This window comes from Thalassophryne amazonica, chromosome 8 (assembly GCF_902500255.1).
Source record: "Thalassophryne amazonica chromosome 8, fThaAma1.1, whole genome shotgun sequence".
Lineage (NCBI taxonomy): Eukaryota > Metazoa > Chordata > Actinopteri > Batrachoidiformes > Batrachoididae > Thalassophryne > Thalassophryne amazonica.
The window spans coordinates 104,241,207-104,268,856 of NC_047110.1; the positions used below are offsets into that span (position 1 = coordinate 104,241,207).

Genomic DNA, 27,650 nt, shown 5'->3' on the forward strand with positions numbered 1-27,650 from the left:
GACATTGTGTCATTATATAAAACACAAGTCAGTCTGTCCGACAGATAACTTCAATCATAAGAATATTCATGCCAAAATTCTAAAGTGCAGGTCAAGTCTACCCCAACTCCGACTCCTTACTCAATTTTTCAAGTACTGCTGACAGCGGACCTACTGTGTTGATTCCACAAAGATCACAGCATCATCCTCGAAGTCAAGGTCAGTGAACATTACCTCAAGAAAAACAATGTAGATATCCATTTGTGTCCTGTGTGAATCCCTTTCTCATTCATTAAATCTGTCCCTTGTTTTCTGCATGCTCAAAACTTTGAGCGTACATCACAAGGAGAGCTTCCCCCGTGGTTGCACACATGGTTACCATTTTGTTCTTGCCAAAGGACACCCGGTAGCCATTAGATTTGTCTGTGCACTATCTGTTCGTATCTGCACACCCGCATTCAGTGGTTTTCCACTCATTCTATCACCGCTCCAGATCCACTGGAGACCAAAAGATTAGGTGATTTTAGCCACTGGACAAATTATTTCAATCTGTTACTAATCATTTTACCCAGTCAGTCAAAGTGTGCCTACAGATTTAGGTGTTAACTTGTTATTTATGTATTAACCACATGAGCTAACCTAGTGCAGTCATGGCTCTCCATGCAAGCGTGGGTAGTTATTATGTATGTTTAAGTTTGTTTTCAAGCAAACAAAGTGTTGTGGTAATGTGTTTATTGGGTAATGTCAGAATGTTGTCCAGATAGTGGTTTCACTAAATAGTTTAACTTTGCAGTTGATATGTTAAACCTTTCTGTATGATTAGATCCACAGTGTTGACAGCTACAGCAGTCTGACTCTGTTGGTAACTTTCTAGCAACTGACAAGTTTCAGTGAGTGTGTATTGGTGAATGGGAGGCATAATTGTAAAGCGCTTCAAGCTTCTGATGCAGATGGAAAAAGCGTGATATCAGTGCGGTCCATTTACCATTTAACTTCCGTTTTGCTAAGCCCTGTCAATAAAATTCACTTTGTCAAACTTAGATGTGACTGTAATGTGACTCTGAGCTCACATGTGGTAACACTCTCCAGAACATCAACACACAGAGCAGCTAGACCAGATGGCATACCCGGGTGTGTCCTCAGAATGTGCTGACCAGCTGACAGACGTATTTATTAACGGTGCCAACTTCTCCCTGCCTCTTGTAAGGTTCCTGTATGCCTTAACACATACAGTGTCATTTTTCCTGCCAAATATTTTGGCAGACTGGTCATGTCCCAAATCAAGACACTATTTCTGCCCCTCTGGGCCCACAGCAGTTTTACCATAAAGACAACAGATCAAGTGAATATGACGTCTGCACTCGTCTCCGCACTGTAATGGGACACCTGGAGGACAGAGTCGTGTGTCAAAACTCTCTTCATTGATTGTAGTTCTGCCTCTGACTCTTTGTTTATTAAGCCAAATTACACAACATGGATCATAACACAACATTGTGCAACTGGATACTGTTTCCCGTACAAGTGTGCCCAGATTCTCCGTTCAGGCTTATTGTCTGACCTGACTTTTAACACTAGTGCATATTTGTTCTACTCTCAGATCATCATTTAGCAAAATGTAAGTAGTAGACAACCTGCATAAACACACATATACTCAGTTATTATTATAGTTTTATTGAGATTGGGGTTATGCGAAATTGAAAACACTCAGACTCAACTATTGCACATCTTTTAGAATATGTCCAAAGATTTAAAATATACTCAGTGGTGTCAACAGGCCGCGCACTCCAGCAGTGCTACAAGGGCTGGGAAGAAACCTATTAAACTATGTCAACATCAGTCAATTGGCGTTGGCTGCCAGTAAAACTCAGTCCTTCCTCTAGTTTCACAGTAAAAGTCACAAATGTAAGATTTTATAATGAAACGCAGAGCCAGGAAATGTGATGTGTCTCTGACATTGGCTCAGTGTATGAACGTAAGTGTACCTTAGTGAGAAAAAGCTGTGATCTGAGCCACTTAAGCTTGAACGTGAGAGTACCCGGTGACACTCGAGTGTGTGTGGTTTGTGTCTGCTTGGAGTGTGTGACGGCAGCACATGTCATAAGATCCTGCACCTGATGAGAAGCAGACATGGGAAGTAGAAGAGCCCCCTTATGTCAAACTTCATTCATGTAACATTCTTTTTCTTCCTTCTCTTAACTATTCACTATTGTTCATTCATTCATGTGTTTATAATTTTTCATGGCTTCTGCTTTATTTTGTCAGGGATTTCCTGACTTCATCAGTCTTCAGGCTCAATTTGTTTTAATGATTTATATCAATCAATCAATCAATCAGTCAATAAATATTTATTTATGAAGTGCTTTTACAGGAGCCAGACGGTGTCTAAAGTGCTTTACAGTAAAATCAAAGATTCACAAAAATTAAACACACATATAATAAAGTTAAAACAGCACATAAAAACAAAACATGTTACAGCACCACTAGCGATGAAAAGCCAGTTAAAATAAATAAGTCTTAAGCTATGACTTAAGCTGTGAAAAGTGCTAGGTCAGGAATAGCATGTAAATCAGGAGGTAGCTTGTTCCACAGTCTGGGGCCAGCTACAGGAAAAGTAAGATCATCCAGAGAGTTTGTATTTTAACCTTGGAACATCTAGGCAAAGCTGACCAGACGCCTGTAATGGGGTCATTCCAAGTCAATTCAACGAGGGCCTCACGCACTTTGTCTCACATTTTCTTCAAATTTTAATCAGATAATCCCAGACTATTCAGAACAACAAATCTGAAGTTTGAGGCCTGTAGGCCAAGTAGTTCCTGAGATATGGCCAATTTAGTGTGCATGGGGTCTGCCATTTTTTTAGGCAAATTTATGGCCGTCATTTCTGGAGTCATGTTCAAGGTAGAATATCTCAGCAAATAATGGACTTAGAGGCCTGAAATTTTCTGTGGCAGTTGTCATGGACAGCCAGACTTGGACTATAGTCAAACAACAGACATTGACACTAAACTGTAAAGTTTATGTATGCTCAAACTATGGAAAATATTACATTAACTATTGCGAGCATCCATGTTTGAGACACTGAAGCATACATTACTCTCAAAGAAGCCTTTCCATTTCTTGGCTCCTTAATGCTAGCTATACTGGCTATGAAATATGTAAATCTGACATATCTGTGGTAAACACTTATTGTGGAAGAAACCTCTGAAATCTGAAAAAAGCATTTTGTGGTTGAATTTTATTAGAAGAAAAGCTCATGCGGGCAGTAAATAAAACTCTTCAAACTGATTCCATTTTGGAGGTATTGATATCTACTTTATTTGTTATAAATATGGCCTTCTTTATGAATGCCTTCCTGGTTAATTTAAGCATCCAATTATGGCTTATTTGTGCACTAGCGAATGTATTTCTAGTGCTGAAATGACAATTTCATTTTAATTGTGTGCACACACTGCATTCATATGATTCATGGCACACCCCAGAATGCTTGCACATAGATCTGCCAGATGTGACACAAGTCTAAAATTGGATAAAACTGATGAGTAAAGGTGAGGTTTTTAAGAAGGGGTTGAGCCACAGCATGCTTAAAAGCAGCTGGCCCAGACCATGAACTAAGACAAGAGTTAATAAAAGTTAGGATAGCACTCGTGACAGAACAGAGAACTTTCAGAAGAGGTCTGGATCAGCAGTTTATCCGGACATCCGGACCCGTCCGCACGTCTTTCATTAATAAAATCTCCTTTAACAGTGGAATGTCTGAATAAACTGCTGATCCCGACCTCTTCTGAAAGTTCTCTGTTCTGTCACGACATCCTGGGTCAACAGAGGCTTAAATTTGGAAGCTTTCAGCTCGAAACAGGCAGACAGCGGCGGCTCAGGGCGCATTGCGACGTCCCGCTCCGTGGGCAGTCCATAAAGCGACAGCAACAGTCCATAATCTCTCATCAGCCGTTAAAATTTTCACAGAAAACCAGCTGAATTTCTCGAATGGTGTCCACTTAGATGTGCCTCACAGTTTTTGAAAAAATTTTGATCAAGCAAAGCGCCAGTCTCTCAGCAAGTTGTCAGACAAAGAGATTCCGACGGGAGGGGTGGACCACTCCTCACTCAAAGCCAGCCCACAGGCGAATGACATAGCCGACAGGCGTGAAAAAACTCTTGCATGCCCACGAGGGTTCAAGCTTGTCTGATGTAATCGCACATGATTCAAATCCATATAGTTTTTGAAAAAAATAAAAAGGTCCGATACTTTTCTAACAGACCTTGTACATGACCCCATCATGAAAATCTACTACTTTTCATGATGGTATCACGACTGCATTGCATGGCACCGGGCTGGGACAATCATGTTGTTGTTAACAATAATAATTACAATAACTATTTCTATAGCGCTTTCCCACAAACAAAATAAACTCCAGTATTAAAAAAAATGGCAATAATGAAACATACACTACGACAATGCACAAAAATCTCAAAATAAAGAGCTGATAATACAGAAAAAGGGTGCAACTTATACCCCGGTGTGACTTGTATATTTTTTTCCTCTTTAATAGTCTGTTTTTTGGTAGGTGCGACTTATACACTGAAAATTATGTTACAAATTAAACTGGTTTCTGGGGGGAGGGGAAGGGGGGTGTCCATCAGGCATCATGGTGGTAAAAGCATGTGGCGTAGTTGTCTCCCAGACATAAGATAGTTAGTAAGTAAAATTTATTTGTATAGTACATTTAAACACAGCTCACACTGAGCAAAGTGCTGTACATAGTCCATTAAGTAAGAAAATAATAATAAAAAAGTTGATTCAAGGCCACCTGTGTCCCATTGTTTGTGCCTATTTTTCTTTGTCAGAACAGGTGTACCGCATAAAACCTTTGCCAAAATATGTGTATCTGTAACACATTTCCCGTGGTGACCCTGCGCAAAATGGGAGCAGCCAAAAGCAATTAGACTGCTTGCTGGACACATTTGAATTCTGTTGAGCACCAGAACACAAGAACTCAGAGGTTCCTTTTTAAGAATCTGAGAAGAAAAAAAAACACAGACTGTAACATCTAGAATCAAAAGTCTGCACATACTGCTTAATCCTTTAATTAACGTCTGTGGTGGTGGTATTAGTATTAATATCCTTGGAGCCCCTGTAAACTGAACAAACCAACTCGCAGAACTTTCCCTCCATACCAGATATAATGTACTTGTGTGACTACCTTGGTATGTTGTCGTCAACTGTTGCGCATCCGTACAGAAAGACGATGACACCCACCACAGAGGCAAGAATCAACATCTGGGTATAGAGACCCAACCACGCAAAGTACAAACCAATCTTCTCTCCAAAATATTTCCTAGTGAATGAAACAAAAGAGATCACTTTTTAGCATCAACAATATCCAACATGATGTTGTGTTTGTATATTTTAGCCCCTGTGGCCTGATTGCTCAAAATTTTAAAATCAAGTGTAAACCTATGAGAAATTCATGGACAGTAAAAACAACTTTTTCAAAGGAAAAATCTCATGTTGTAGCCATGTTCATGTTGTCTCAAGTCTAAATGTAAACGTGATTAGCTATTGTTTCAGATTTTCAAAATAAAAGTCATGACTGAAGAAAAATGGATCTCTTCAAAATGAGATTTGCTCTGAAGAAACTGTAGTCCTTAATAAATGTGTCCTTACCGAATAAGTCCAATGGGTTGGTACTTGTAGAAGGCACTGTAATTAGCCCACTCCTCATATAGAAGCTGGGGGTGATAATTAACAATGCAAACATTTAAGTTAGATGTGAAAGTTCACTAAATGCTGCAGTATTTGTATTTTCTTAAATATTGATGTAAATTAAGTCCAAGGCACTAGTATGTACACAAATAACTAATACTTAAATGATTCATGCACAAAGTGTTTGAATTACAGCCTAAAGCCCCCGTCACACATAGCAAGAATGTGCAGGAACCAGGCTGACATGGCAAATATTGCCATAATCGGGCATAGTCGGAAGGGAAAGAGGCGTGGTCAGCTGTGTCAGAACGCAACCAGATTACCTCGTCCACACCTGCACTATCACATCCAAAGTGTATGTAGACAACAGGTAGATGACACAGACTGCCATCAGACAGCCATAAAATGCGCTGAAGACTGCCCAATGTCCAAACGTCTGGATGGCAAACACGGGACCAGAGTGGGAGGGAGTGCTGTGTTCCTCCCTTTGCACAGTCCCTGCTGGTACTGGACACCGGAGTACAACCAATATATGGACCGGACTCACTCCATATGTGTCCAAGCCGACATCAGTGTGGTCACTCACTCAATCATGTAATCACACCTCCGCTCATCCTCTCCTTCCCAGCGCTACTGACCTCATCTGCATGTGCAGGTGTGTAGAGCAGGTGCTGGACTTATGACATGATTGCTGGGGGTGCGTGCATGTGTATGTGTGTGTGTTCATAACGGCTGAATGAGCAGCTATGCATGTGTGTTGTCAGCTACTGGACACTGCTGGCAGTGGGCCATGCTGTCCCATGCGTCAGACGCAGCCTTTCCAGGGAATTTTCATTTATTTTTTTGTGTTTTGCTCACTTCAGCAGGACAACGGAACTCTGTACACCGCGATGGTTGGATTATCACATGGGATTTATTTTTGGTTGATTCCAGCACACAGCACCCGGGTGAGAGGATTTTAACCACAGGCTGTGGTCCCAGCTCCACGTCCACCCTGCGCTGTGAAACATTCCTGGGCCGTTGCTGGAGGTAAGAGTCATGTTTATTAATGTTGTCATGGCCTGGCAAAACAGTTCCACGTCATATCTTCTACAGAGTTAGAAGGTGATCAAGTAATCATATGTATATTACAGCAGTGAGCTCTGTTCAGCTCCATGCTTGATGCGTGTAATAACGCATTACTGTGCATAACACCATAGAGAGGTGCAGCTGCCCGTGGTATATAAGCATATGATGGACACAATATTTCACATTATTTATGTCGCCGAAGGAATGGACATACTCAACAAAAATATAAACGCAACACTTTTGGTTTTGCTCCCATTTTGTATGAGATGAACTCAAAGACCTAAAACGTTTTCCACATACACAATATCACCATTTCCCTCAAATATTGTTATTATTGCAAAGATCTGTACACAATTCTTGGAAGCTGAAAATGTCCCAGTTCTTGCATGGCCGGCATACTCACCGGACATGTCACCCATTGAGCATGTTTGGGATGCTCTGGACCGGCGTATACGACAGCGTGTACCAGTTCCTGCCAGTATCCAGCAACTTCGCACAGCCATTGAAGAGGAGTGGACCAACATTCCACAGGCCACAATTGACAACCTGATCAACTCTATGCGAAGGAGATGTGTTGCACTGCATGAGGCAAATGGTGGTCACACCAGATACTGACTGGTATCCCCCCCAATAAAACAAAACTGCACCTTTCAGAGTGGCCTTTTATTGTGGACAGTCTAAGGCACACCTGTGCACTAATCATGGTGTCTAATCAGCATCTTGATATGGCACACCTGTGAGGTGGGATGGATTATCTCAGCAAAGGAGAAGTGCTCACTATCACAGATTTAGACTGGTTTGTGAACAATATTTGAGGGAAATGGTGATATTGTGTATGTGGAAAAAGTTTTAGATCTTTGAGTTTATCTCATACAAAATGGGAGCAAAACCAAAAGTGTTGCGTTTATATTTTTGTTGAGTGTATATCTGAACTGTAAGGTCTATTATGGATATAACAGCCTGTTCAGATTTGTGATGGCTTGCACTACGCAGTGGCACACCGTGCTTTCGGTTTGATAGCGCGTTGTTCACATTCAATGTACATGATGAATGCGTGCCACATACATGTTATTACTTATCAACATTTCCTTTTCTGTCCCTGGCTGGGGTCCAGTGGAGGTGGACAAACATGGCACATGCTGGCTTTGCCGTGACCGATCCATCTCAGAGCTCAATCAACCACGATCAGATCATTTCAAATGCTGTTATGATGCCATCAGAATACATAGATTGAGATCAGATGATGCAAAAACTCCACATATACCGGCATCAGATGTGTGTCCCATTTCGATGGCGCCAAGAGTGTTTTGAACATGTGCAACACACTTGGGACAGCCGAGCTAGTAGGACCAAATATGTATACTGCTCAGAGACTGCCATCTGTTGGTCTTCAGACCAAACACCAATACTTCCCGATTGTGGCAGGATATGTCATTCTGACGCCATTCTGACACCAATACATCATTGTGTTGGTGTACAGAAGATAAAGACTGTATATACCACCACAGTGTGGGATTTACACCATGTATTATATGTGGTTCCACTTGTTCAAAAATCCAAAAATAACAAGCCATAAATTAAACTAGTAAGTTATTTCAATTTTTATTTTAGTAATCCTTTAACAGTATCTCTCGTGGCTTAAAAAACTGTAAAATCTGTCTGATTTTTTTTTTTTTTTTTAAGTGTTCTGGTCATATTTTTGTAACATTTAAAAAAGAAATTGCCACTGACTCAATCTGTTTATAATGTCAAATAAACTCTTCATTTGTCATATTTGAAGATTTAATAAGGATTTCAATTAGAATCTGAAAATTGTATTTGTTTCAGATGATTTAATAGTCACAATTCCATATTTGCAAAACCATAGCTAATGTTTAAATCACTGGCTACCGGAGCTGTTGGTCTGTCACTGAGCTGTGCTTTAAGCTGTGAGATGATTTAAACATGTGTGAGCTCACCCAGTCACCTATTGCAGCCATTTCCAAATTTAAGAACATCATGGCTTACTTTGAAATCTGAAAATCGCATGTTGTCCACACAAACATTTAATTAGAGTTTTGATTGGCTAAGATGATGAATTATTTCTGAAAAGAGAATCAGAATCACCTTTATTGTCATTGTAATTTACATTACAATGAGATTTGAGTGCAACTCCAAAAGGTGCTTTCCGTGGTGTGAGTAATTTTTTGCCAAAATAAAAGATAGTGAAATTTAACAGTAAATTATTCAGAGTATATGTACAACTAATATAAACATAAGATAAAATAAAATAAAATGAAATGAAATGTGGACCAAGTAAAATGTAAAATGAGAATTATATACAACTGTGGAATCATATTGCACATGGTTTACAGATATTGCACAAGAAACTTGAAAGGTGCGGATTAGAGCAATTTGTTTTTATTGTGTCTTTGTTTTATTGTTGATTTTAATTTGTAATTTTAAACTTTATTTCAAATCAAATAAATTTATTTATATCAAATATGTTTTTATGTATTTTTAATGACCGCTCACGGCACACCTGCAGTATCTTTATGGCCCACACTTTGGGAATCAGTAACTCATTGGCTAAAAAAAAAATGTAAAAACACAGTGTAACTCATCTAAACCACTGCTCCAGTAGATCAGAGTCTGTAATTGAGACACAGTAATCATACTTAAGGGCCCCTTCACACATAGCACGATTGAAGCGGATTAGCACACAAAGGAGGAATTGCATGCCATTCGTGAAAAATCGGAGCTGCCTCCAATGCCTCGTACATAACTATTCACACACACCAGCGGCTGAAAGACAGAGCGTGCCCTGTGAGAGCCCATTCGATCCCTCTCGCAGCAGGTGTCGGCCAAATTCCAGGTGACACACACAAACATCCAACACCGCTCGCTTGACACTTAGAAAATGTGTGGCCATTCGCACTATTAGCACGAAAACAGTCAGCTGGATGTGAAATTTGTCTAAGTGCCCCCACGAGTGTGGCGTTGCAAAAAGCAACACACAAGTTGCGTCCTTGTTGATCTTAGGCATTTTATGCTCCTGCTATAGTTGCAGTGCAGTGGTAAAGTTCCCATCTTTTAATCTGAGCTTTTGTAAATTGCAGGTTCGAATCCCGCAAGTGGCATTTATTTTTTCTTTAACCAGGGTTATTTAACTGCAGGGTTCTGTATTGCGTCTCTTTTTATTTATTATTGACATCAGCCCAGTGATTTTCACAGATTATACAGCTGATTTTTATTGTAATTTTCTCCACATTAGAGGTGCGATGTGGTGCATCAAGTACCAGCTGCTCGCACAGTGTTCCAGTCTTTGTGCACCGGCGCTAATGTGTCATGCACGCCTGTGCGATCATGCGTCCCTCATGACAGCAGGTGGATGGTTCGTGGTTCCGCATTTCGTGTTTACTTCGCGGATTTTCTTCCGGTTTCTGTGTCTTTCGTGTTATGTGTGAAGGGGGTCCTAAACCCTGCTCTGAGTTTAGTGCCAGAACAGTCTGCATTCTGACCTTTCTGTCATTGGACTCTGCACCCTCTTCATCAATGTCACCCTGAAAAACAAGAGAAAACACAGTGTTAGTGCTCAGATCCATCAGTAATGAAAAAAGAGAAAGAAAACAAGAATGTCATGACATGACATGAATGTCCTTGAACTGTTCTTTTGCCAGGGTGAAATGATTGTACAGCATACATCTTTAATGTTTTTAAAAAACAAGAACTGGGTGCACAAGCTTGTATATTTTGGATCTTCTCTAAACCACACAGGATCAAAATTATATATACAGGCTCACATACATACACTCAACAAAAATATAAATGCAACACTTTTGGTTTTGCTCCCATTTTGTATGAGATGAACTCAAAGATCTAAAACTTTTTCCACATACACAATATCACCATTTCCCTCAAATATTGTTCACAAACCAGTCTAAATCTGTGATAGTGAGCACTTCTCCTTTGCTGAGATAATCCATCCCACCTCACAGGTGTGCCATATCAAGATGCTGATTAGACACCTTGATTAGTGCACAGGTGTGCCTTAGACTGCCCACAATAAAAGGCCACTCTGAAAGGTACAGTTTTATCACACAGCACAATGCCACAGATGTCGCAAGATTTGAGGGAGCGTGCAATTGGCATGCTGACAGCAGGAATGTCAACCAGAGCTGTTGCTCGTGTATTGAATGTTCATTTCTCTACCATAAGCCGTCTCCAAAGGTGTTTCAGAGAATTTGGCTGTACATCCAACCAGCCTCACAACCGCAGACCACGTGTAACCACACCAGCCCAGGACCTCCACATCCAGCATGTTCACCTCCAAGATCATCTGAGACCAGCCACTCAGACAGCTGCTGGAACAATCGGTTTGCATAACCAAAGAATTTCTGCACAAACTGTCAGAAACCGTCTCAGGGAAGCTCATCTGCATGCTCGTCGTCCTCATCGGGGTCTCGACCTGACTCCAGTTCGTCGTCGTAACCGACTTGAGTGGGCAAATGCTCACATTCGCTGGCATTTGGCATGTTGGAGAGGTGTTCTCTTCACGGATGATGCGAAGGTGATTTGTTGCACTGCATGAGGCAAATGGTGGTCACACCAGATACTGACTGGTATCCCCCCCAATAAAACAAAACTGCACCTTTCAGAGTGGCCTTTTATTGTGGGCAGTCTAAGGCACACCTGTGCACTAATCATGGTGTCTAATCAGCATCTTGGTATGGCACACCTGTGAGGTGGGATGGATTATCTCAGCAAAGGAGAAGTGCTCACTATCACAGATTTAGACTGGTTTGTGAACAATATTTGAGGGAAATGGTGATATTGTGTATGTGGAAAAAGTTTTAGATCTTTGAGTTCATCTCATACAAAATGGGAGCAAAACCAAAAGTGTTGTGTTTATATTTTTGTTGAGTATACATACATACATACATACATACATTATTTACTTAAATTGTTTAATAAGTAGTGGCAAAAGATGCTGCTGTGGCCATGTTTTGTGTTGCACAGCATCTGTAGCAAATTTCTTCATTCACCATAAGAGTAAAAAAAAGACACAACAAAAAGTGGTTCATCTGTGGATTTGTAAGTGTTTGGACTATGGAAATGATAAAAGATTGGTGGTCAAGCTAGAAAGGTGTGTTCTAAGCTACATGAACTTCATAATAAAGAGTGTCTGGATTAGGGCTGCAGCTATCGATTATTATAGTAATCAAGTATTCTATTGATTATTCTGGCGATTAATCGAGTAATCGGATAAAAAGTACTATTGCGTTTTAAAACATTAACAGTCTAGGGCTCTCCCTAAGCAATAGCACAGTGTCACTGCGTCATCACGGAGACTGTCAAATTTAGTGTATTCCTTTCTGTTTTCCTGGGTAATTATTTTTTCACATCTTCACAAATTTTGGATTTTTCCCGGTGTCAGGAGCTCAGCCAAAGTCGGACCAAAGTCTTGACATTTTGCTGAAATGGTGATGGGATGTGGCTTTCTGTTTTTTTGTTTCCCCAACTTGTAAAATTGAACAATTTTTATTTATTTATTTATTTTATTAAGATTGGTGTACTGGGTCCCTGTGTGAATTTATTTTTAACATTCTTTCTCTGCGATTCAGCCAATGCATTTATTTATTTTATTTATTTATTAGTTTATTTGACAGGGACAATACAATCAGACATAGCCACAAATCAAAGCTTGTAGCTGATGTGATGCATAGAGTATAGTAACAAGTGCTAATTTACAACTCCTGTCCCTGGTTAGGCATTTCATTTTCAGCTGGAGGTTGAACATGCTGTTGAACCTAAGTGGCTCTACTCTTCTTTTTTTAGATATTTAGATATACTTTAGTATACACGAGTAGAGTTCTACGTTAGATTTGGAATGTATAATAGAAGATATACCTTACTGAATTTTCATCAAGCCTTGCAGTCACTGGTTTATTATTATTTTATTTGAGTTACCGTGTTTGTGAAGCATTGTGTGCTGCCCAAAAAAGCGAAAATTAAAAAGCGAAACACTCATTGCAAGTCTGAGCAAAACACAGAAGAAAGAGTGGACTTCTTCCAGAGACTGTTTGTCAGTGTGGCCGGGACGGGAATTTGTGAAACGTAGGATGGTAGGGGAAGGTTCCGCCCTTTTGGCCTCTGGGTTCCGCCCTTTTCACCTCTGATTAGCTAGAAGGTGAGCAGCAGTAGAAACGTTATCTCATGCTCAAGCAAGGGCAGACTGACTGACTGACAGCTGAGCAGAGAGAAATGTTTTAAAAGAGGTAAATGTTTTAAGTTAAGTGGTAAATATATCTGCAAAATAACTAGAAGGCTGTACTTAGTTATCACAGGTGAATAGTTTATCAATGGCTGCCCACCATCGCATCTTCAGTAAAGTTACTATCCTAGTAGTGAGCAAACTAACGTTAACTTTATCTACTCTGCCATTTCTGCTTGACCCCCACATGGCTGCTTGCAGCTATATTTTTTTATGTATTTGTATTTCTTTTTGGATGCCTCCTGCACCTTAATTTGAATATGTGCACAATCCCAGATTAAATAAGATATAAGTTTACAGTATGAACAGATAAACAGTCATTTCTATATTGCAGTTATTACATTTCATGTCAACACATAAATACAAGCGTCTGTTTTTCTTTGTTTCTTTTTGATATTAGAATTCTACAATCTAGTAATGAACTTGCAAACTGGTTACATTATACATGGTCATGCCTTATTTCCCCTATACCATTGTTTTGTTCCTGAATGATGCTGTGAAAAAGTTTCTAGTGACTCAGTGTATCTTACTACCAGTCACCTCGCTATTACTTCACATCATTAACCCATGTAATCACAAATTTTTCCCAGACATGAAAATATGTAAATTATGTGCCATTATGACCCCTTTGAAATGATCAATTTTTTTTTAATTGTTATGGAAAAGCAGCTGAAAAGATTTTTTTTTTTTTGGATGGTCGGTCACAATAGTGACCGGTGGGATAATGTATTATCAGGCTTTTCCATGGGCAGTTGACACATTTCTCTGTGTAGTCCTCAGTATTTTAACATATTTCAGCCAGAGATGTTTTGAATACTTTGTCCTTGATCAGTTCTACATATTTACTTCAAAATATTAAACATATCCGACCCATCAACCCCTAACTGGTTGGACATAATATATTACAATTGTACTATGACAGTATGTTTGGTCCACTGGGGTGGGGTGGGTCCAATGGGGTGGTCAATGGTGGATGAGGTGTGTGTGGGGAGTGTGTGCAATATATATAAAATGCAGTACGTAAGGTCCATTGGGGTGAAGGTGAGACAGTGGTGGTGCTGTAAAGTGTGTAAATATTGGACTATTCTGACATGTTCAGCCCACTGGGGTGGGGGTGGGGGAAGGTATGTTTATGATTTTTGATTTGAGTGTGTTGAATTGAGCTGGGACAAAGTCATATTAACATTTCTGAGTGAGATATGTTCATATTTTGATGATTGCACAGAGAAAAGTGTAAATTCTGGAAAATTTGCCAATCTTGGTGATATGTTTATTTGAACAAACCTTCCTGAGGTTTTGTTTGAGAGCATTGGTGTAACAATTTGATTCTGTCTGTGCCACTATAATGTAAACAGCTCTCGTCATGTGACAAATTGCACTACTCACTTGATATTGCACATACTTCATTCAAACCTTTCCATGTGTCCATTTTTGCTCTACATCAGTGGTGTCCAAACTATTCCAGAAAGGGCCGAGAGAGTGCAGGTTTTCTATGCAGCCACTGACTCCAGCAGGTGATTTCACTGATGAACTCATCCCGCCTGCTCAAAAGGATGTTAGTCAGTGAAATCACCTGCTGGAGTCAGTGGCTGCATGGAAAACCTGCACCCTCTCGGCCCTTTCTGGAGTAGTTTGGACACCACTGCTCTACATGTACTGATGATTGATTCAGTAACGTTTTTAAAGCTTTGAAAGTGTCAGTTTTTTTTCCAGTCACAATTGTGACTCATGGGTTGAAATTGGCTAAGATTGGAGGAGATATTTTAGGCCTACATTTGGACACAGGCATTGCACAACTCTGCATATGCTTTAATAGGATACTGTTCAACGCTTGAGAGCCAACAGAGTAAACAGCAATCCAACATTGTGTTGACATTGTAAGTTCACATTTTCATCACAAAACTACCCCAAAAAGCTAAGACTAATCTAAACACGCTCTAAAAAGGCTATGAATAGTGTTTTTCTTGGAATATAAATATAACGGCACGCATTTATCACACTGTTACGATCAAGACAAGACAGCGTCAGTTCCTGAACTTAAGATGACGTTTTACAGCCAAATCAAATAGCCAATCATGATAGACACCTTCTAGCCAATCAGAGGCGAAATGGGCGAAACCTTCCCCTACCATCCTATGTTTTGCAAATTCACGGCCGGGACGGAGTTGTGTGAGGGCAGTGCTGAGCCGCTCACACTGGGCAGAGAGAGGCAGCAACTGGCCGCCGTGAGTAGAGCGGCCAGCGGACGAAACAGTGTTTTTTAAAATACAAACACACTGCTTCACTTTAAATGCATAGTAAGCTATTTCAGATGATCAGCGTGGATGTCTTATTCCTAAAAGGCTTTATTTCACTCTGTTTGTCACGTTGGAAAGCTGTAGCTTTTGTGCTAATTTGATTGGGGTTTGCGCTAGTCTTCTTCTGTTTGTTTTTCTGGGGACGTTACAGTGCCACACACAGGCCTGGTATATGTACTACAACATTAAACGAAGCTTCGAGGCACAGAATTTGCCTCGAACATTTTTTGTAATCGAATATTCGAATTACTCGACTAATCGTTTCAGCCCTAGTCTGGATATCTTTTTTTTTTAAAAAGGCAAGTGTAGTAGCTATGACACGTTCACTCTGGAGTTTTGAACATTGTCCCAAACTCCATGACAGAACACAAATGCCCCAATATCAGGGTTTGGGGGGAGTTGTATTCTACCAACACATACCACACAGTACAGGCCTGCATGGCCAGGTTTCTTACAGAGTTGGCCTAATTTTGTGTGAGGTCACTCCAGCTTAAGTCTGGAACCCATCATAGACATGACCACTGTCTGATGTTATGAGGAGAAGTTCCACCCAGCAGCTTGAATACATTGCATAAGTGATGTATTTGAGCTGAACAGAAGAAACCCACAGTTTACATTGCCTGAGATAAAGTGATAATGAAAATTTGGCAGTCTTTGCAGACATTAATCATACAGTGGACCTCAGTGTTACACATACAGGTATCATGTGGTATTAATATACAGTTGTATGCAAAAGTTTGGGCACCCCTGATAATTTTCATGATTTTCCTTTATAAATCATTGGTTGTCTGGATCAGCAATTTCAGTTAAATATATCATATAGCAGACGAACACACTGATATTTGGGAAGTGAAATTAAGTTTTTTGGATTAACAAAAAGTGTGCAATAATTATTTAAACAAAATTGGGCAGGTGCATAAATTTGGGTACCCTTGTCATTTTATTGATTTGAATACATTTAGCACTAATTATTGGAACACAAAATTGGTTTGGTAAGTCCATTGACCCTTGACCTCCTTACACAGGTGAATCCAATCATGAGAAAGGGTATTTAAGGGGGCCATTTGCAAATGTTTCCCCTCTTTGCATCTCTTTTAAAGCGTGGCAACATGGGAGCCTCTAAACAACGCTCAAATAACCTGAAAACAAAGATTGTTCAACGTCATGGTTTAGGGGAGGGATACAAAAAGCTATCTCAGAGATTTCAGCTGTCAGTTTCCACTATGAGGAACATAGTGAGAAAATGGAAGACCGCAGGCACAGTACTAGTTAAGGCCTGAAGTGGCAGGCCAAGAAAAATCTCAGATAAGCTGAAGCTAAGGATGGCAAGAACAGTCATAGTCAGTCCACAGACCTGCTTCAAAGACCTACAACATGATCTTGCTGCAGATAGTGTCTCTGTGCATCGTTTAATTATACAGCGCACTTTGCACAAGGAGATGCTGTATGATGCTGTAATGCAGAGGAAGCCTTTTCTGCGTACATGTCACAAACAGTGTCGCTTGAGGTATGCTAAAGCACATATGGATAAGCCAGCTTCATTTTGGAATAAGGTGCTGTGGACTGATGAAACTAAAATTGAGTTATTTTGACATAACAGGGGTGGTATGCATGGCTGAAAAAGAACACAGCATTCCAAGAAAAACACTTGCAAACTACAGTAAAATTTGGAGGTGGTTCCATCATGCTGTGAGGCTGTGTGGCCAGTGCAGGTATTGGGAATCTTGTTAAAGTTGAGGGCCACATGGATTCCAGTCAATATCAGCAGATTCGTTAGAACAGTGTTCATGAATCTGTAACAAAGTTGAAGTTGCACCGGGGCTGGATCTTTCAACAAGACAATGACCCTAAGCACTGCTCAAAATCTACTAAGGCATTCATGCAGAGGAACAAGTATAACGTTCTGGAATGACCATCTCAGTCCCCAGACCTGAATATTATTGAAAATCTGTGGTGTGATTTTAAGTGGGCTGTCCATGCTCAGAAACCAACAAACCTGACTGAACTGGAGATGTTTGGTAAAGACGAATGGTCCAAAAATACCTTCAACCAAAATCCAGACTCTCATTGGAAGCTATAGGAAGCGTTTAGAGGCTGTTTTTTCTGCAAAAGGAGGATCTACTGAATATTGATGTATTTTTTCTGTCAGGGTGCCAAATTTATGCACCTGCCAATTTTGTGTAAAGCATTATTGCACACTTTCTTTAAATCCTATAAACTTCATTTCACTTCTCAAATATCACTGTATTTGCCTTCTATATGCTATATTTAACTGAATTTGCTGATCCAATCAACCAATGATTTATAATGGAAAATTATGAAAATTATCGGGTTGCCAAAAGTTCCACATACAACTGTATGCAGTGGATGTTTTAAAGGATAGATTGACAAACTGTGGTTCAGGAACTGGGCTGTACAAGGCCACTATGAAGCAATCCATCCCCTCCAGCTAACTTTCCGAATTGTAACGAGCAACTTGACTCACATCGTGTAGAGGGTAAGCGGCTGTATACACACCACTGCCCAGAAGACTGGTGATGCCTGTCATGAGACAGCAAACAAAAAACAAATTCAGAAGCTAAATCATTTCATGCTTAACACAGATGCCACTAACCATTCCTGCTACATCTGCTTAGAACTAGCTAAACTATACTGAGCCAGAAGAGTGAGTTGCAAATGTAGGAAAATTACGAATATTTTTAGCGGAGCTTCTAAACTAAAAACAGTAATCTTTAAAATACATATAACTGTTGTAGCGTGTAAGTATCTGTAGTGTGTTCATTCTGTGAATTTTATTTAAGCTGCGTTTACACATAATGACGGCAAGTCACGAATGCCACGAAGTATATATTCTTTGCCGCTGATCACGAATGTGATGATTCGGGGCAGAGGCGTCAGGTGCCCACAGGAACTGTTGCAACCTGTTGCCACGCATTCCGATTAACGGCACGTGTTGCTGGAGAATCATCAGAAACCATTACACACGATCAAGAATAATGTTCCTCATTGTTATGCACGACAGCGCGTAACAGCGCATCATTAAGTTCTGTCACGTTGTGAATGAGGTGAATTGTCTCCACACACACCCCCATATTCATCCAGCCGTCAGTTGCTGAACAATTGAGATCACTCCAGTTTGCTCCTCAAAATCAACAGCAGAAGAAGTTTGACTGCATGCTTAGTTGGGCTCCATGCCATGGAGTGGCGCAGAAAGGAGGAGGAGACTGAGAGAGCCAGATGTTGGTTCCATGCGGCTCTCATCTTGCAGCAGGTGGATCACCTGCAGGAGTGCACTGAGGAGCATTGGAACAAAACTTTTAGCCGACTTGGCGTCACTGTCCTTCTTCAGCATACTGCAGCAATGAAACTGAATGCGGTGCAGCAGGGTTAATTGTGCGCACGTCAGAGAAGAACGCTGTCTCGCACTATTAAGGATCCCCATTAATCAAGATGGATCAACACGCTCAGTTGTGACCTCCACGAAATGAGGGTGGTGCGTGACATTTGTGGAAGATTTTTTTGACAGCCAAAAACATGCTCCACGAAAATCCAGAATATCTCCCACCAACATGCATTATTAAGAAACCTATTCAGATGCATTAAGTCACATTAAGAATGTCAGGAATGTGCCAAGAATTATGATGCAAATATGACATTTGTAACACCTCTTGCCTATGTGTAAATGCGCCATTATTTTTCATTTGTCGTGGGATAGTAATTTACCCATGCTGTACTTGGCCTTTGTGTATTTTGTTCGTTTCAGTATTTCATAAACCTGTCAGAGAATGAAAACAGAAACTCAGTGAATCTACAACAACACAATGCTAATTTCAAAGACACATTTTCTGTTCACTTACTATTGAACTTCTGGTTTTGCTGTCAAAGAAATTATCTTTATCTGCAAGGTCAAACCTGTAAACAAATGCAATTTATTTTTTTAACTGTTGACTGCAGTCCACCGTGATGAATTCCACAGTAAAATATATTCCCAGTTTTGCATGAACTAAACAGTCCTGTGCAACCGATCTTAATACTTTAATATATCATACAGTAATAAATCAAATCAAATTAATTTTATTTATATAGCGCCAAATCACAACAAACAGTCGCCCCAAGGCACTTTATATTGTAAGGCAAAAGCCATACAATAATTACAGAAAAACCCCAACGGTCAAAATGACCCCCTATGAGCAAGCACTTGGCGACAGTGGGAAGGAATACTTACTAACAAATACAGTATAACTAGGAATACTAACAAAAACAAAGTAATACTTTGTTTTTGTTCCTCCAAACCTACAGCTCATCTTATGGTGAATAATGGTTCGGTCCGGACAGATGCCTCTGCTGTTCTGTCACATTGGGCCTGCTGCTTTAAGCAGTTGAAAAAGGCTCATATCAACGTTCAGTTTTAGCGCCGTTCATCCTTTACCCAAAATACATAAGCACACCAAATGGCAAATATCAGCTCTCCATAGTTTGTGCATGATAAAAATTGCATGCACGCACATACAGCTTTTTGTCTTTCTGCAATCTGCTATAAGCATCTGCTTCTAATTTGACAAACGGAGACGGTGGCAGAAGACATTAAAAGCAATACACATTTCACTCATGGTACCAACATGACACTTAACTAAAGTGACTAAACCAATTGAACTACAAAAACACAATAAATCAAAAATGCTAACAACACTGATAAACTAACATGAACCACAATACCAACATTCAAAACCCTGAACTCCCATGATGCATTGCAGCACAATGTCCATTGCTTACTGGTTAACTATAATCGCAAATTTCTCAAAAAATATTTGTCCTATCAACTTTCCCTTTTCATAGCATTCATCCTTGATCCAAAAGCATACAAAACGGCAAATATCACACACGCACACAGAGGCCACTTGGTTATTATAATATAGATTTAAGTGATATGAGGAAGGATTTACTTGTGTTTTCCCTGATGCAAAGATTAGCGAACAATAATGCTGGCACATCATAGGGTGATGAATGTATAAGAACAATCAGTTATTATTACTGGTCTAACTCTTCAAATGTAGAGTTCAGTATCAAAGTTCAAAGACTAAAACAGGTGCCATGTTTCGTATTCATCATGTCATCAGTGAAAACTATAAAGACATTATATGCTAAATAACAAATATTACAAATGTCCTGCCTCATCCTGTTCGAATGTATCACCTAAAAAGCAACTGGTCATTGTTTCTGTTGGTACTGTTTAAAGTTCTCTAAGTGAGAGTGTATAATGAATACTTACAGGTGTTGTTTTTCTCTGGAAAAAGTGTGTGACAAGTGCTTGATGTTCTTTGGTTGGTTTTCCTCAACATGTGGATGAAGTGGTTCTAAAACTTTACTGACTAATGAGCAGATCTTCTCAACAACGCCACTCAACTTCTTGACTTCATAAACCTACAAAATAAATCAGTATATTAGCCACATGACTAGTCATCAGTTACTGCGATAAAAATTAACACAAACTGTGAAATAAAGGCAACACGTTTATAACATGAAACGTATAGCAATTCACCAAGTCATCATAAACCACTAAAGCCATCTTCAGTAGCCCATTTGAGACTTGAATTTGTCTTTTTACTCAATCATCCATCAGGTTGTTGTTCCTTGTACACTTAAATTTGTTGAGGTTAAAAGGTTCAGCTACAGCCATTTTTCACGAGATGAATAATACACTTATAACTTATCAAACTTGATACTAAGTCATTTTAGATGTTCATGCATTGCGAAACACAAATGCAATTGTCTGTTGTTGCTTTTATATGGAAAAAACAAACATTATCAGACATGCAGTTTACCTAATGGAAAAAAGAGTGATAAAGGTACAAAAAAAATGTGTTTTCTAATATTTGATTCTCTCAATAATCACAAAAGATTTAATTGTTTTCCGTGTGTGCTAGATAATGAAATCCATAGCATTATTAGCTTTTACGTTACTAGCCAACATAATTTAGGGAACGACATACAGTGCATCTGGAACTTTTTCCACATATTATGTTACAGCCTTTAACCAAAATTGATATTTTTTTTATTTTTTACAAAATTCTGCACACAATACCCATAATGACAATGTGGAAAAAGTGTTTGTTTTGTTTTGTTTTAGATTTTTGCAAATTTATTAAAAAATAAGAATAAATAAATAAATCTAAGAAATCACATGCACATAAATATTGAGCTCAGGTGCAGCCTGTTTCTACTGATCATCCTTGAGATGTTTCTGCAGCTTACTTGGAGTCCACCTGGGATAAATTCAATTGATTGGACATGATTTGGAAAGACACACACCCGTCTACATATAAGGTTCCACAGTTGACAGTGCAGGTCAGAGCACAAACCAAATAGTGCAGCAGATAACTGAAACAATTATGCAAATGGTGATAAAATCATCAAATTTGACAGAAATACTCCTTAGACACTCCTCTTTTGAAAAAAAAAAAACGATTGGCCACTTGACTTTTCAATCCGTGGTCAGGTAGGGGTCAATTAAAGAATTACACAAAGGTCAAACTTAAAAGATGCTCCAATCATATTGAAAAATATTCCACATTATTTGCCTGATCATAAAGATTCCAAAAAGTTATAGTTTGGACTATCTGTGACTGAATTCTATGGAGTTACGGGATAAAAACAGCAAGAGTGGTGACAAAGGTCAGTTTCATTTTGTACAGGGGTCAAAAGTTAAAGTTGCTCCAATTTTAGTAAAAAGTGATGCAAATTATTGGTTGAGCTAATAGGATTAATAAATGGAATAGTTTTGACAGTGTGACAATATGATTGGAGCATCTTTTAATTTTGACTCCTGTGCAATTCTTCAATTAACCTCTACCTGAACGCCAACTGAAAATTCAAGTGGCCAATCGTTTTTTTCAAAAGAGGATTGTCTGAGGACTATTTCTGCTAAATTTGATGCTTTTATCACCATTTGCAGGATTCCGCTGTAAATATTCTGTTACCTGCTGCACTAAAACATGAAGTCAAAGGAATTGTCTGTAGAGTTCTGAGACAGGATTATCTTGAGGCACAAATCTGGGGAAGAGTACAGAAACATTTATGCTGCTTTGAAGGTCCCAGTGAGCAAAGTGGCCTCCTTCATAAATGGAAGGACTCTTCCTAGAGCTGGCCGCCCATCTAAACTGTGCGATCGAGGGGGAAGGGCTTTCGACCCAATGGTCACTCTGTCAGAGCTTCAGCATTCCTCTGTGGGGAGAGGAGAACCTTCCAGAAGAACAACCATCTCTGCAGCAATCCACATATCAGTCCTGTATGGTAGAGTGGCCAAACGGAAGCCATGCCTTAGAAAAAGGCACATAGCAGCCCACCTGGATTTTGCCAAAAGGCACTTGAAGGACTCTCATACTATGAGAAGCAAAATTGTCTGGTTTGATGAGCCAAAGATTGAACTCTTTGGCGTGAATGTTAGGCATCATGTTTGGAAAAAAACAGACACCATCCCTACAGTGAAGCATGGTGGTGGCAGCATCATGCTGTGGGGATGTTTTTCAGCAGCAGGAACTGGGAGACTAGTCAGGATTGAGGGAAAGATGAATGCAGCAATGTACAGAGACATCCTGGATGAAAACCTGCTCCAGAGCGCTATTGACCTCAGACTGGGGCGGTGGTTCATCTTGCAGCAGGACAGTGACCCTAAGCACACAGCCAAGATATTAAAGGTGTGGCTTCAGGACAACTCTGTGAATGTCCTTGAGTGGCCCAGCCAGAGCCCAGACCTGAATTCCATTGAACATCTCTGGAGAGATCTGAAAATAGCTGTGCACCGACGCTCCCCATCCAGCCTGATGGAGCTTGAGAGGTGCTGCAAAGAGGAATGGACAAAACTGTCCAAAAATAGGTGCACCAAGCTTGTGGCATCATGTTCATGAAGACTTGAGGCTGTAATTGCTAGTAAAGACGCATCAAGAAATTATTGAGCAAAGGCTGTGTGTTACATTATATTGCTGAACCCAAAGTTGCAGACAGAGAGGAAACGAGGTGTGTGTGACAAAATCCAAGAGTGATTTATTGGCAGAGCCAGGAGCAAACAGTTCAAACAGTTCATGAAGTGAGATGACGGCACACAAAAGTAATTCCCAAAAATGGTAGTGGCAAAAACAAAAAGACAGCTAAGCAAATGAACTCAAAAGCAGAATGGACTAGATGACTACAGGTAATGAACAAAGATAAATACACTAATTACAGAGAGTGTGGGGAGCAGACAAAAGTGAATGGATCCGCATGGTGACAGGTGCACGAAATCAGAACAAGAACAAAAAAATACTTGTGGAAAGGAACAAACACCAGATGACAAATACTAATCAGAATACTGATGGTGCAAAACAATACAACTGACATTTAAGGGTGAGTAGACAAAATAAAACATAATAATAACCAATAGGGTGACCAGAAAAAAATATTTTTTTTTAAATTTCAAGTCGCACACCCCTTCATTTTAGGAGAAATGGTGAAGAAAACATGTTAAAATTTCATGAAAATCCATCATGTCTAAGTGGTCTCCCAAGGCCCCTCTGTTTTTTGCAAAATTAGACATTTCAGCGAGCCTCATCCAGAATAACGCCAGTGTCATCACACTACATAAAGAGGGCACCAGAGCTGGATGATAGGATTGGAATACCTAGTAACTTCTCAACATTCATGTCAGAAACAACAATTGCCAATGACTCATTTTTGGATACAGCTTGCTGATGAAGAAGTTTGCTATCAAAATGTGCAACTAAGAGGACATTGGGTTGAAAGGACTCTCAAACAGTTTTGGCAGGTGCCTCACACAGTGACACTGTTTATAAAAAAGCACAGCAGCGTCTCTACCTGCTGAGGAAACTGAGGACTTTCCATATCAGCAAGGACATTTTAACTCTGGTCTATAAATCTCTCATTGAGTCACTTTTTATTTTCAATATCTCATCCTGGTACAATTTCCTCACTATCAAACAAAGAAATAAGCTTATCCGGACTATCAATCATGCAAGCAAAATACCCCAAACCCCTCTGTCTGAACTATACAGTCGCTCGGTGATCAGGAAAGCCACCCTGATCACTGAGGACCCCTCACACCCCCTCCACCACTCCTTCCAGCTGCTGCCATCAGAGTGCCAGTGGTTCAGAGTTCCACTGGCCCGCAAAAATATTTATAAGAAATCTTTCATCCCCTCCACTGTAGTAGCCCTTAATAAGACCAGATAGACGCTTGTGCTGTCAATTTGTGTTGTCAATCATTTATTTATTTATTTTAAATTTTGTGTGAATATCAGTTGTTGAAGAAGAATTTCTGTGACCTTTGTGGGACAGACAATAAAGTTTATTCTATTCTATTCTATCAGAAGAAGAACAGGAGTCATCCTCAGTGACAGTTGGTTTAATGCTGGATTGGGATGTCTCTGCTTTCTGTTGGAGATGTCAAGTCGGACGATTTTCTTCATCCTGCTTTCGCTGGATGTATTTAGCTGCAGCTTGCCTGAACTTCATATCTTCAGTTGTCATTATCATATTGTGAGGACCACGCTGGTCAATGAGAAACTTTTTCAATGAGAAAAAGTGCTAGAGTGTAAGAATGAACATAATGAGATAAGGAGGTGATCAGAACACAAAGACTATAAGAACTAACAATAACCAAAATCCAGAACTAAGGAAGAGAAACAATGTGGAACTCATAGATGGGATGGAGTGCAACGGGATGGAAGACACAAAAGACTGACAGGTGAGGACACAGAAGTGGAACACAAACACTAACAAATAAACACATACAGAACTTAATAATATGGGGAAAACCATAACAATGTGAATACTTATGGACATGAGGTTTTTTTTTATTTTTAATAAATTTGCAAAAATTTTAAAAATACTTTTTCATGTTGTCATTATGGGGTGTTGTGTGTAGAGACGTTTGAGGGGAAAAAAATTAATTTGCTCCATTTTAGAATAAGGCTGTAACATAACAAAATGTGGAAAAAGTGAAGAGCTCTGAATACTTTCTAGATGCACTGTAAGAGCCCCTTCACACATAGTACGTATAAGTACAAATCAGGGCAAATCACGGTGAAACAGTTCATATAAGCAAACCACAAAAACATCGAGCCAATGTCTGGAGGGACATGTGGTCAGACAGGCGTGAACAAACACAGTGTGTGCAGCTGGGGCATGTGTAACCACATAGCACAGCTGCTATGGGAAAAAAATAAAACATGCCACCCACGGGATTTGAACCTGCAATTTACAAAAGCTCTGATTGCCAGCTACAAACTTTACCACTGCGCTACCATCGCTGTCCTATAAAAGGTGCATAAAATGCCTGACATCAACAAGGAGATAAACGCATTTAAAAAAAAACACACACCATTAAAAAACAACAGGTTTTATTGAATCCTTCTTATCGAGCAGACAATACAGGTATGAACCATCTGTTACTCTGCAGATGACCCATGGTCACAGACGTACAGTCATGAAATGACATGAATGAAGCAGTGCAATCTTATCATGTCCACATATGCTGGCCCGGTGTATCCAGCCGGCCCCACGCGCATGTCCTGTGGATGGCGCACCGCAGGACAGACACGTGTCATGTGGAACAGAGCTCACGTGGGCAAGGTGACATTCAGATCGCCCACTGCGTGTTACAGTCTGACCATCCATTTCACCTGGGGCAGCCTGTCAAAGTGCGCACCGTGCTCTCGCTTGCTGTAGCCCATCGCAACAGCGATATACGTTTCTATGTATGTCCATGTAAGGACAGCAAGCAGACATGTATGTCACAGTGGACAGTTGTAAGTTCATGTCCATCCAAACATGGTACGTGTTCCCCAGCTGGGGATGCAGATTTGACTTATGGTTTTGATTTATAAATCAAATTAATCAAGATAGAATAACTACGTTAATGTCAACTTTTAAAATGTACAAAGTGAAAATATAACACATATCTGTTAATTTTAAAATAATGCACTAATTCTGAAGAATTGAACATTAACCCAAAGGGATTATGGTTAAACTGAGCATCCGCTCAAAGGAATTATGGTTAAACTGAGCATCCGCTCATACTCATTGGTTGACTAATTCATTCTATGTAAAAACCAACACAAGTGAATGTCAGGTGTGTTGGTGTTTACAAATATATGTGCTTTTGTAAAATATGTCATTTTTTTATTTGTAAAAAGAAAAAGAAAGGCATATGCAAAAACTAAGTCTGTTAAGTTGTGATTCAGGTCGACAACCGTATGATTATAACCGGGGTCAAAATGCATAGAACAAAGCCATCTACTGGCTATGCATTTTGACCCCGGTTATAATGATACGGTTGTCGACCTGAAGCACAACTTAACAGATGTTTAGGTTTTGCATATGCCTTTCTTTTTCTGTAAACACCATGTTGTGGGCTGGGGTGTTTGGCTGGCTTGGTTTTTGTTTTCTGTTTCTCCCACCAGGTGGTATGCATTCAGGACTGAGTGGCTGAGCATCAGGACCTCACCCTGAACACCTGAGGCTTGTTATCATGTGCAGGTCATCAGGACTCACAGCTGTGGTGTATTTTGTCTTAATCAGAGATTGCTGCATTTAAACCTTGAATGCACAGTGTGTGATGGCCAGAGACTCGACCTTGTGAGCAGACGTGTGAGATCGACGTCAGGAGAACAATCTCACCATCACGGACGCAGAGACCGCTCCAGGTTTGACGCCACAGTCTGTGAAGGAGGATTGGGTGAGGTCTCACGCGCTTCAGCACACTTCCTGAGGTAATTTGGTTTTGGTGACTTTTGTGAAGTAATGACAGTGGATTTGGTGTCCCTCACACCTTGTGTTAGTGAGCTGTCACGTTATGCTAATTGTCTAATCAGCTTCTGCTGCAGTGGAGATTTGAACTGAATTGTTCCATGCCTGCAGGGTAAGAAGCTGATGTATAGATTTAAGCCAGGAAGTGTTTGCTGATTGCGTGCACCTTTGAGTTGTGTCTCTCTGTGTGGAGTTGGACTCACCTCATGTTTTCTTTCTTCACAGACTCGGTTTGTCGCGGCCACCTGGGGGGTGTCGGCGGGGTCCCTGGGTCCGAACTGCTGTGGCTCTGGACCGTTTGCGCTGTTGAGAGCGCGCAGTGTTTTCACCTCACCAGACCGCGGACATTTTTGGTTGTTTAGCACTCACTGTTATGTTTATTAAATTCTGTTATCCTTTGAACCGTGCTCTGCTTATTTCACGCTGGGTCCTTCAAACGCTGAGTCGGTACTCCGACCGCGTCCGAAACATAACACACCAACACATACGTTACATTAACTTGTGGTGATTTTTTACATAGAATGAATTAGTTAACCAATCAGTATCAGCG

General features: G+C 40.1%; 1 protein-coding gene across 4 annotated transcripts in view; it reads right to left on the minus strand.

Annotated features, from left to right (window-relative positions):
* Nucleotides 1-27,650, minus strand: part of LOC117516221 (anoctamin-1-like) — a 95,934-nt gene that overhangs the window by 47,745 nt on the left and 20,539 nt on the right. For all 4 annotated transcript variants that reach the window (XR_004562334.1, XM_034177140.1, XM_034177139.1 and 1 more), the window contains 7 exons: nucleotides 20,571-20,722; nucleotides 19,159-19,213; nucleotides 19,025-19,076; nucleotides 17,787-17,842; nucleotides 10,252-10,293; nucleotides 5,645-5,709; nucleotides 5,181-5,315 (listed from right to left, as the gene is read on the minus strand). Coding sequence is in view for 3 of the 4 variants with exons in the window: in XM_034177140.1 (XP_034033031.1) it covers nucleotides 5,181-5,315; nucleotides 5,645-5,709; nucleotides 10,252-10,293; nucleotides 17,787-17,842; nucleotides 19,025-19,076; nucleotides 19,159-19,213; nucleotides 20,571-20,722 (557 nt within the window). In the remaining variant the exon portion in view is untranslated. The remainder of the gene's footprint in view (nucleotides 1-5,180; nucleotides 5,316-5,644; nucleotides 5,710-10,251; nucleotides 10,294-17,786; nucleotides 17,843-19,024; nucleotides 19,077-19,158; nucleotides 19,214-20,570; nucleotides 20,723-27,650) is intronic.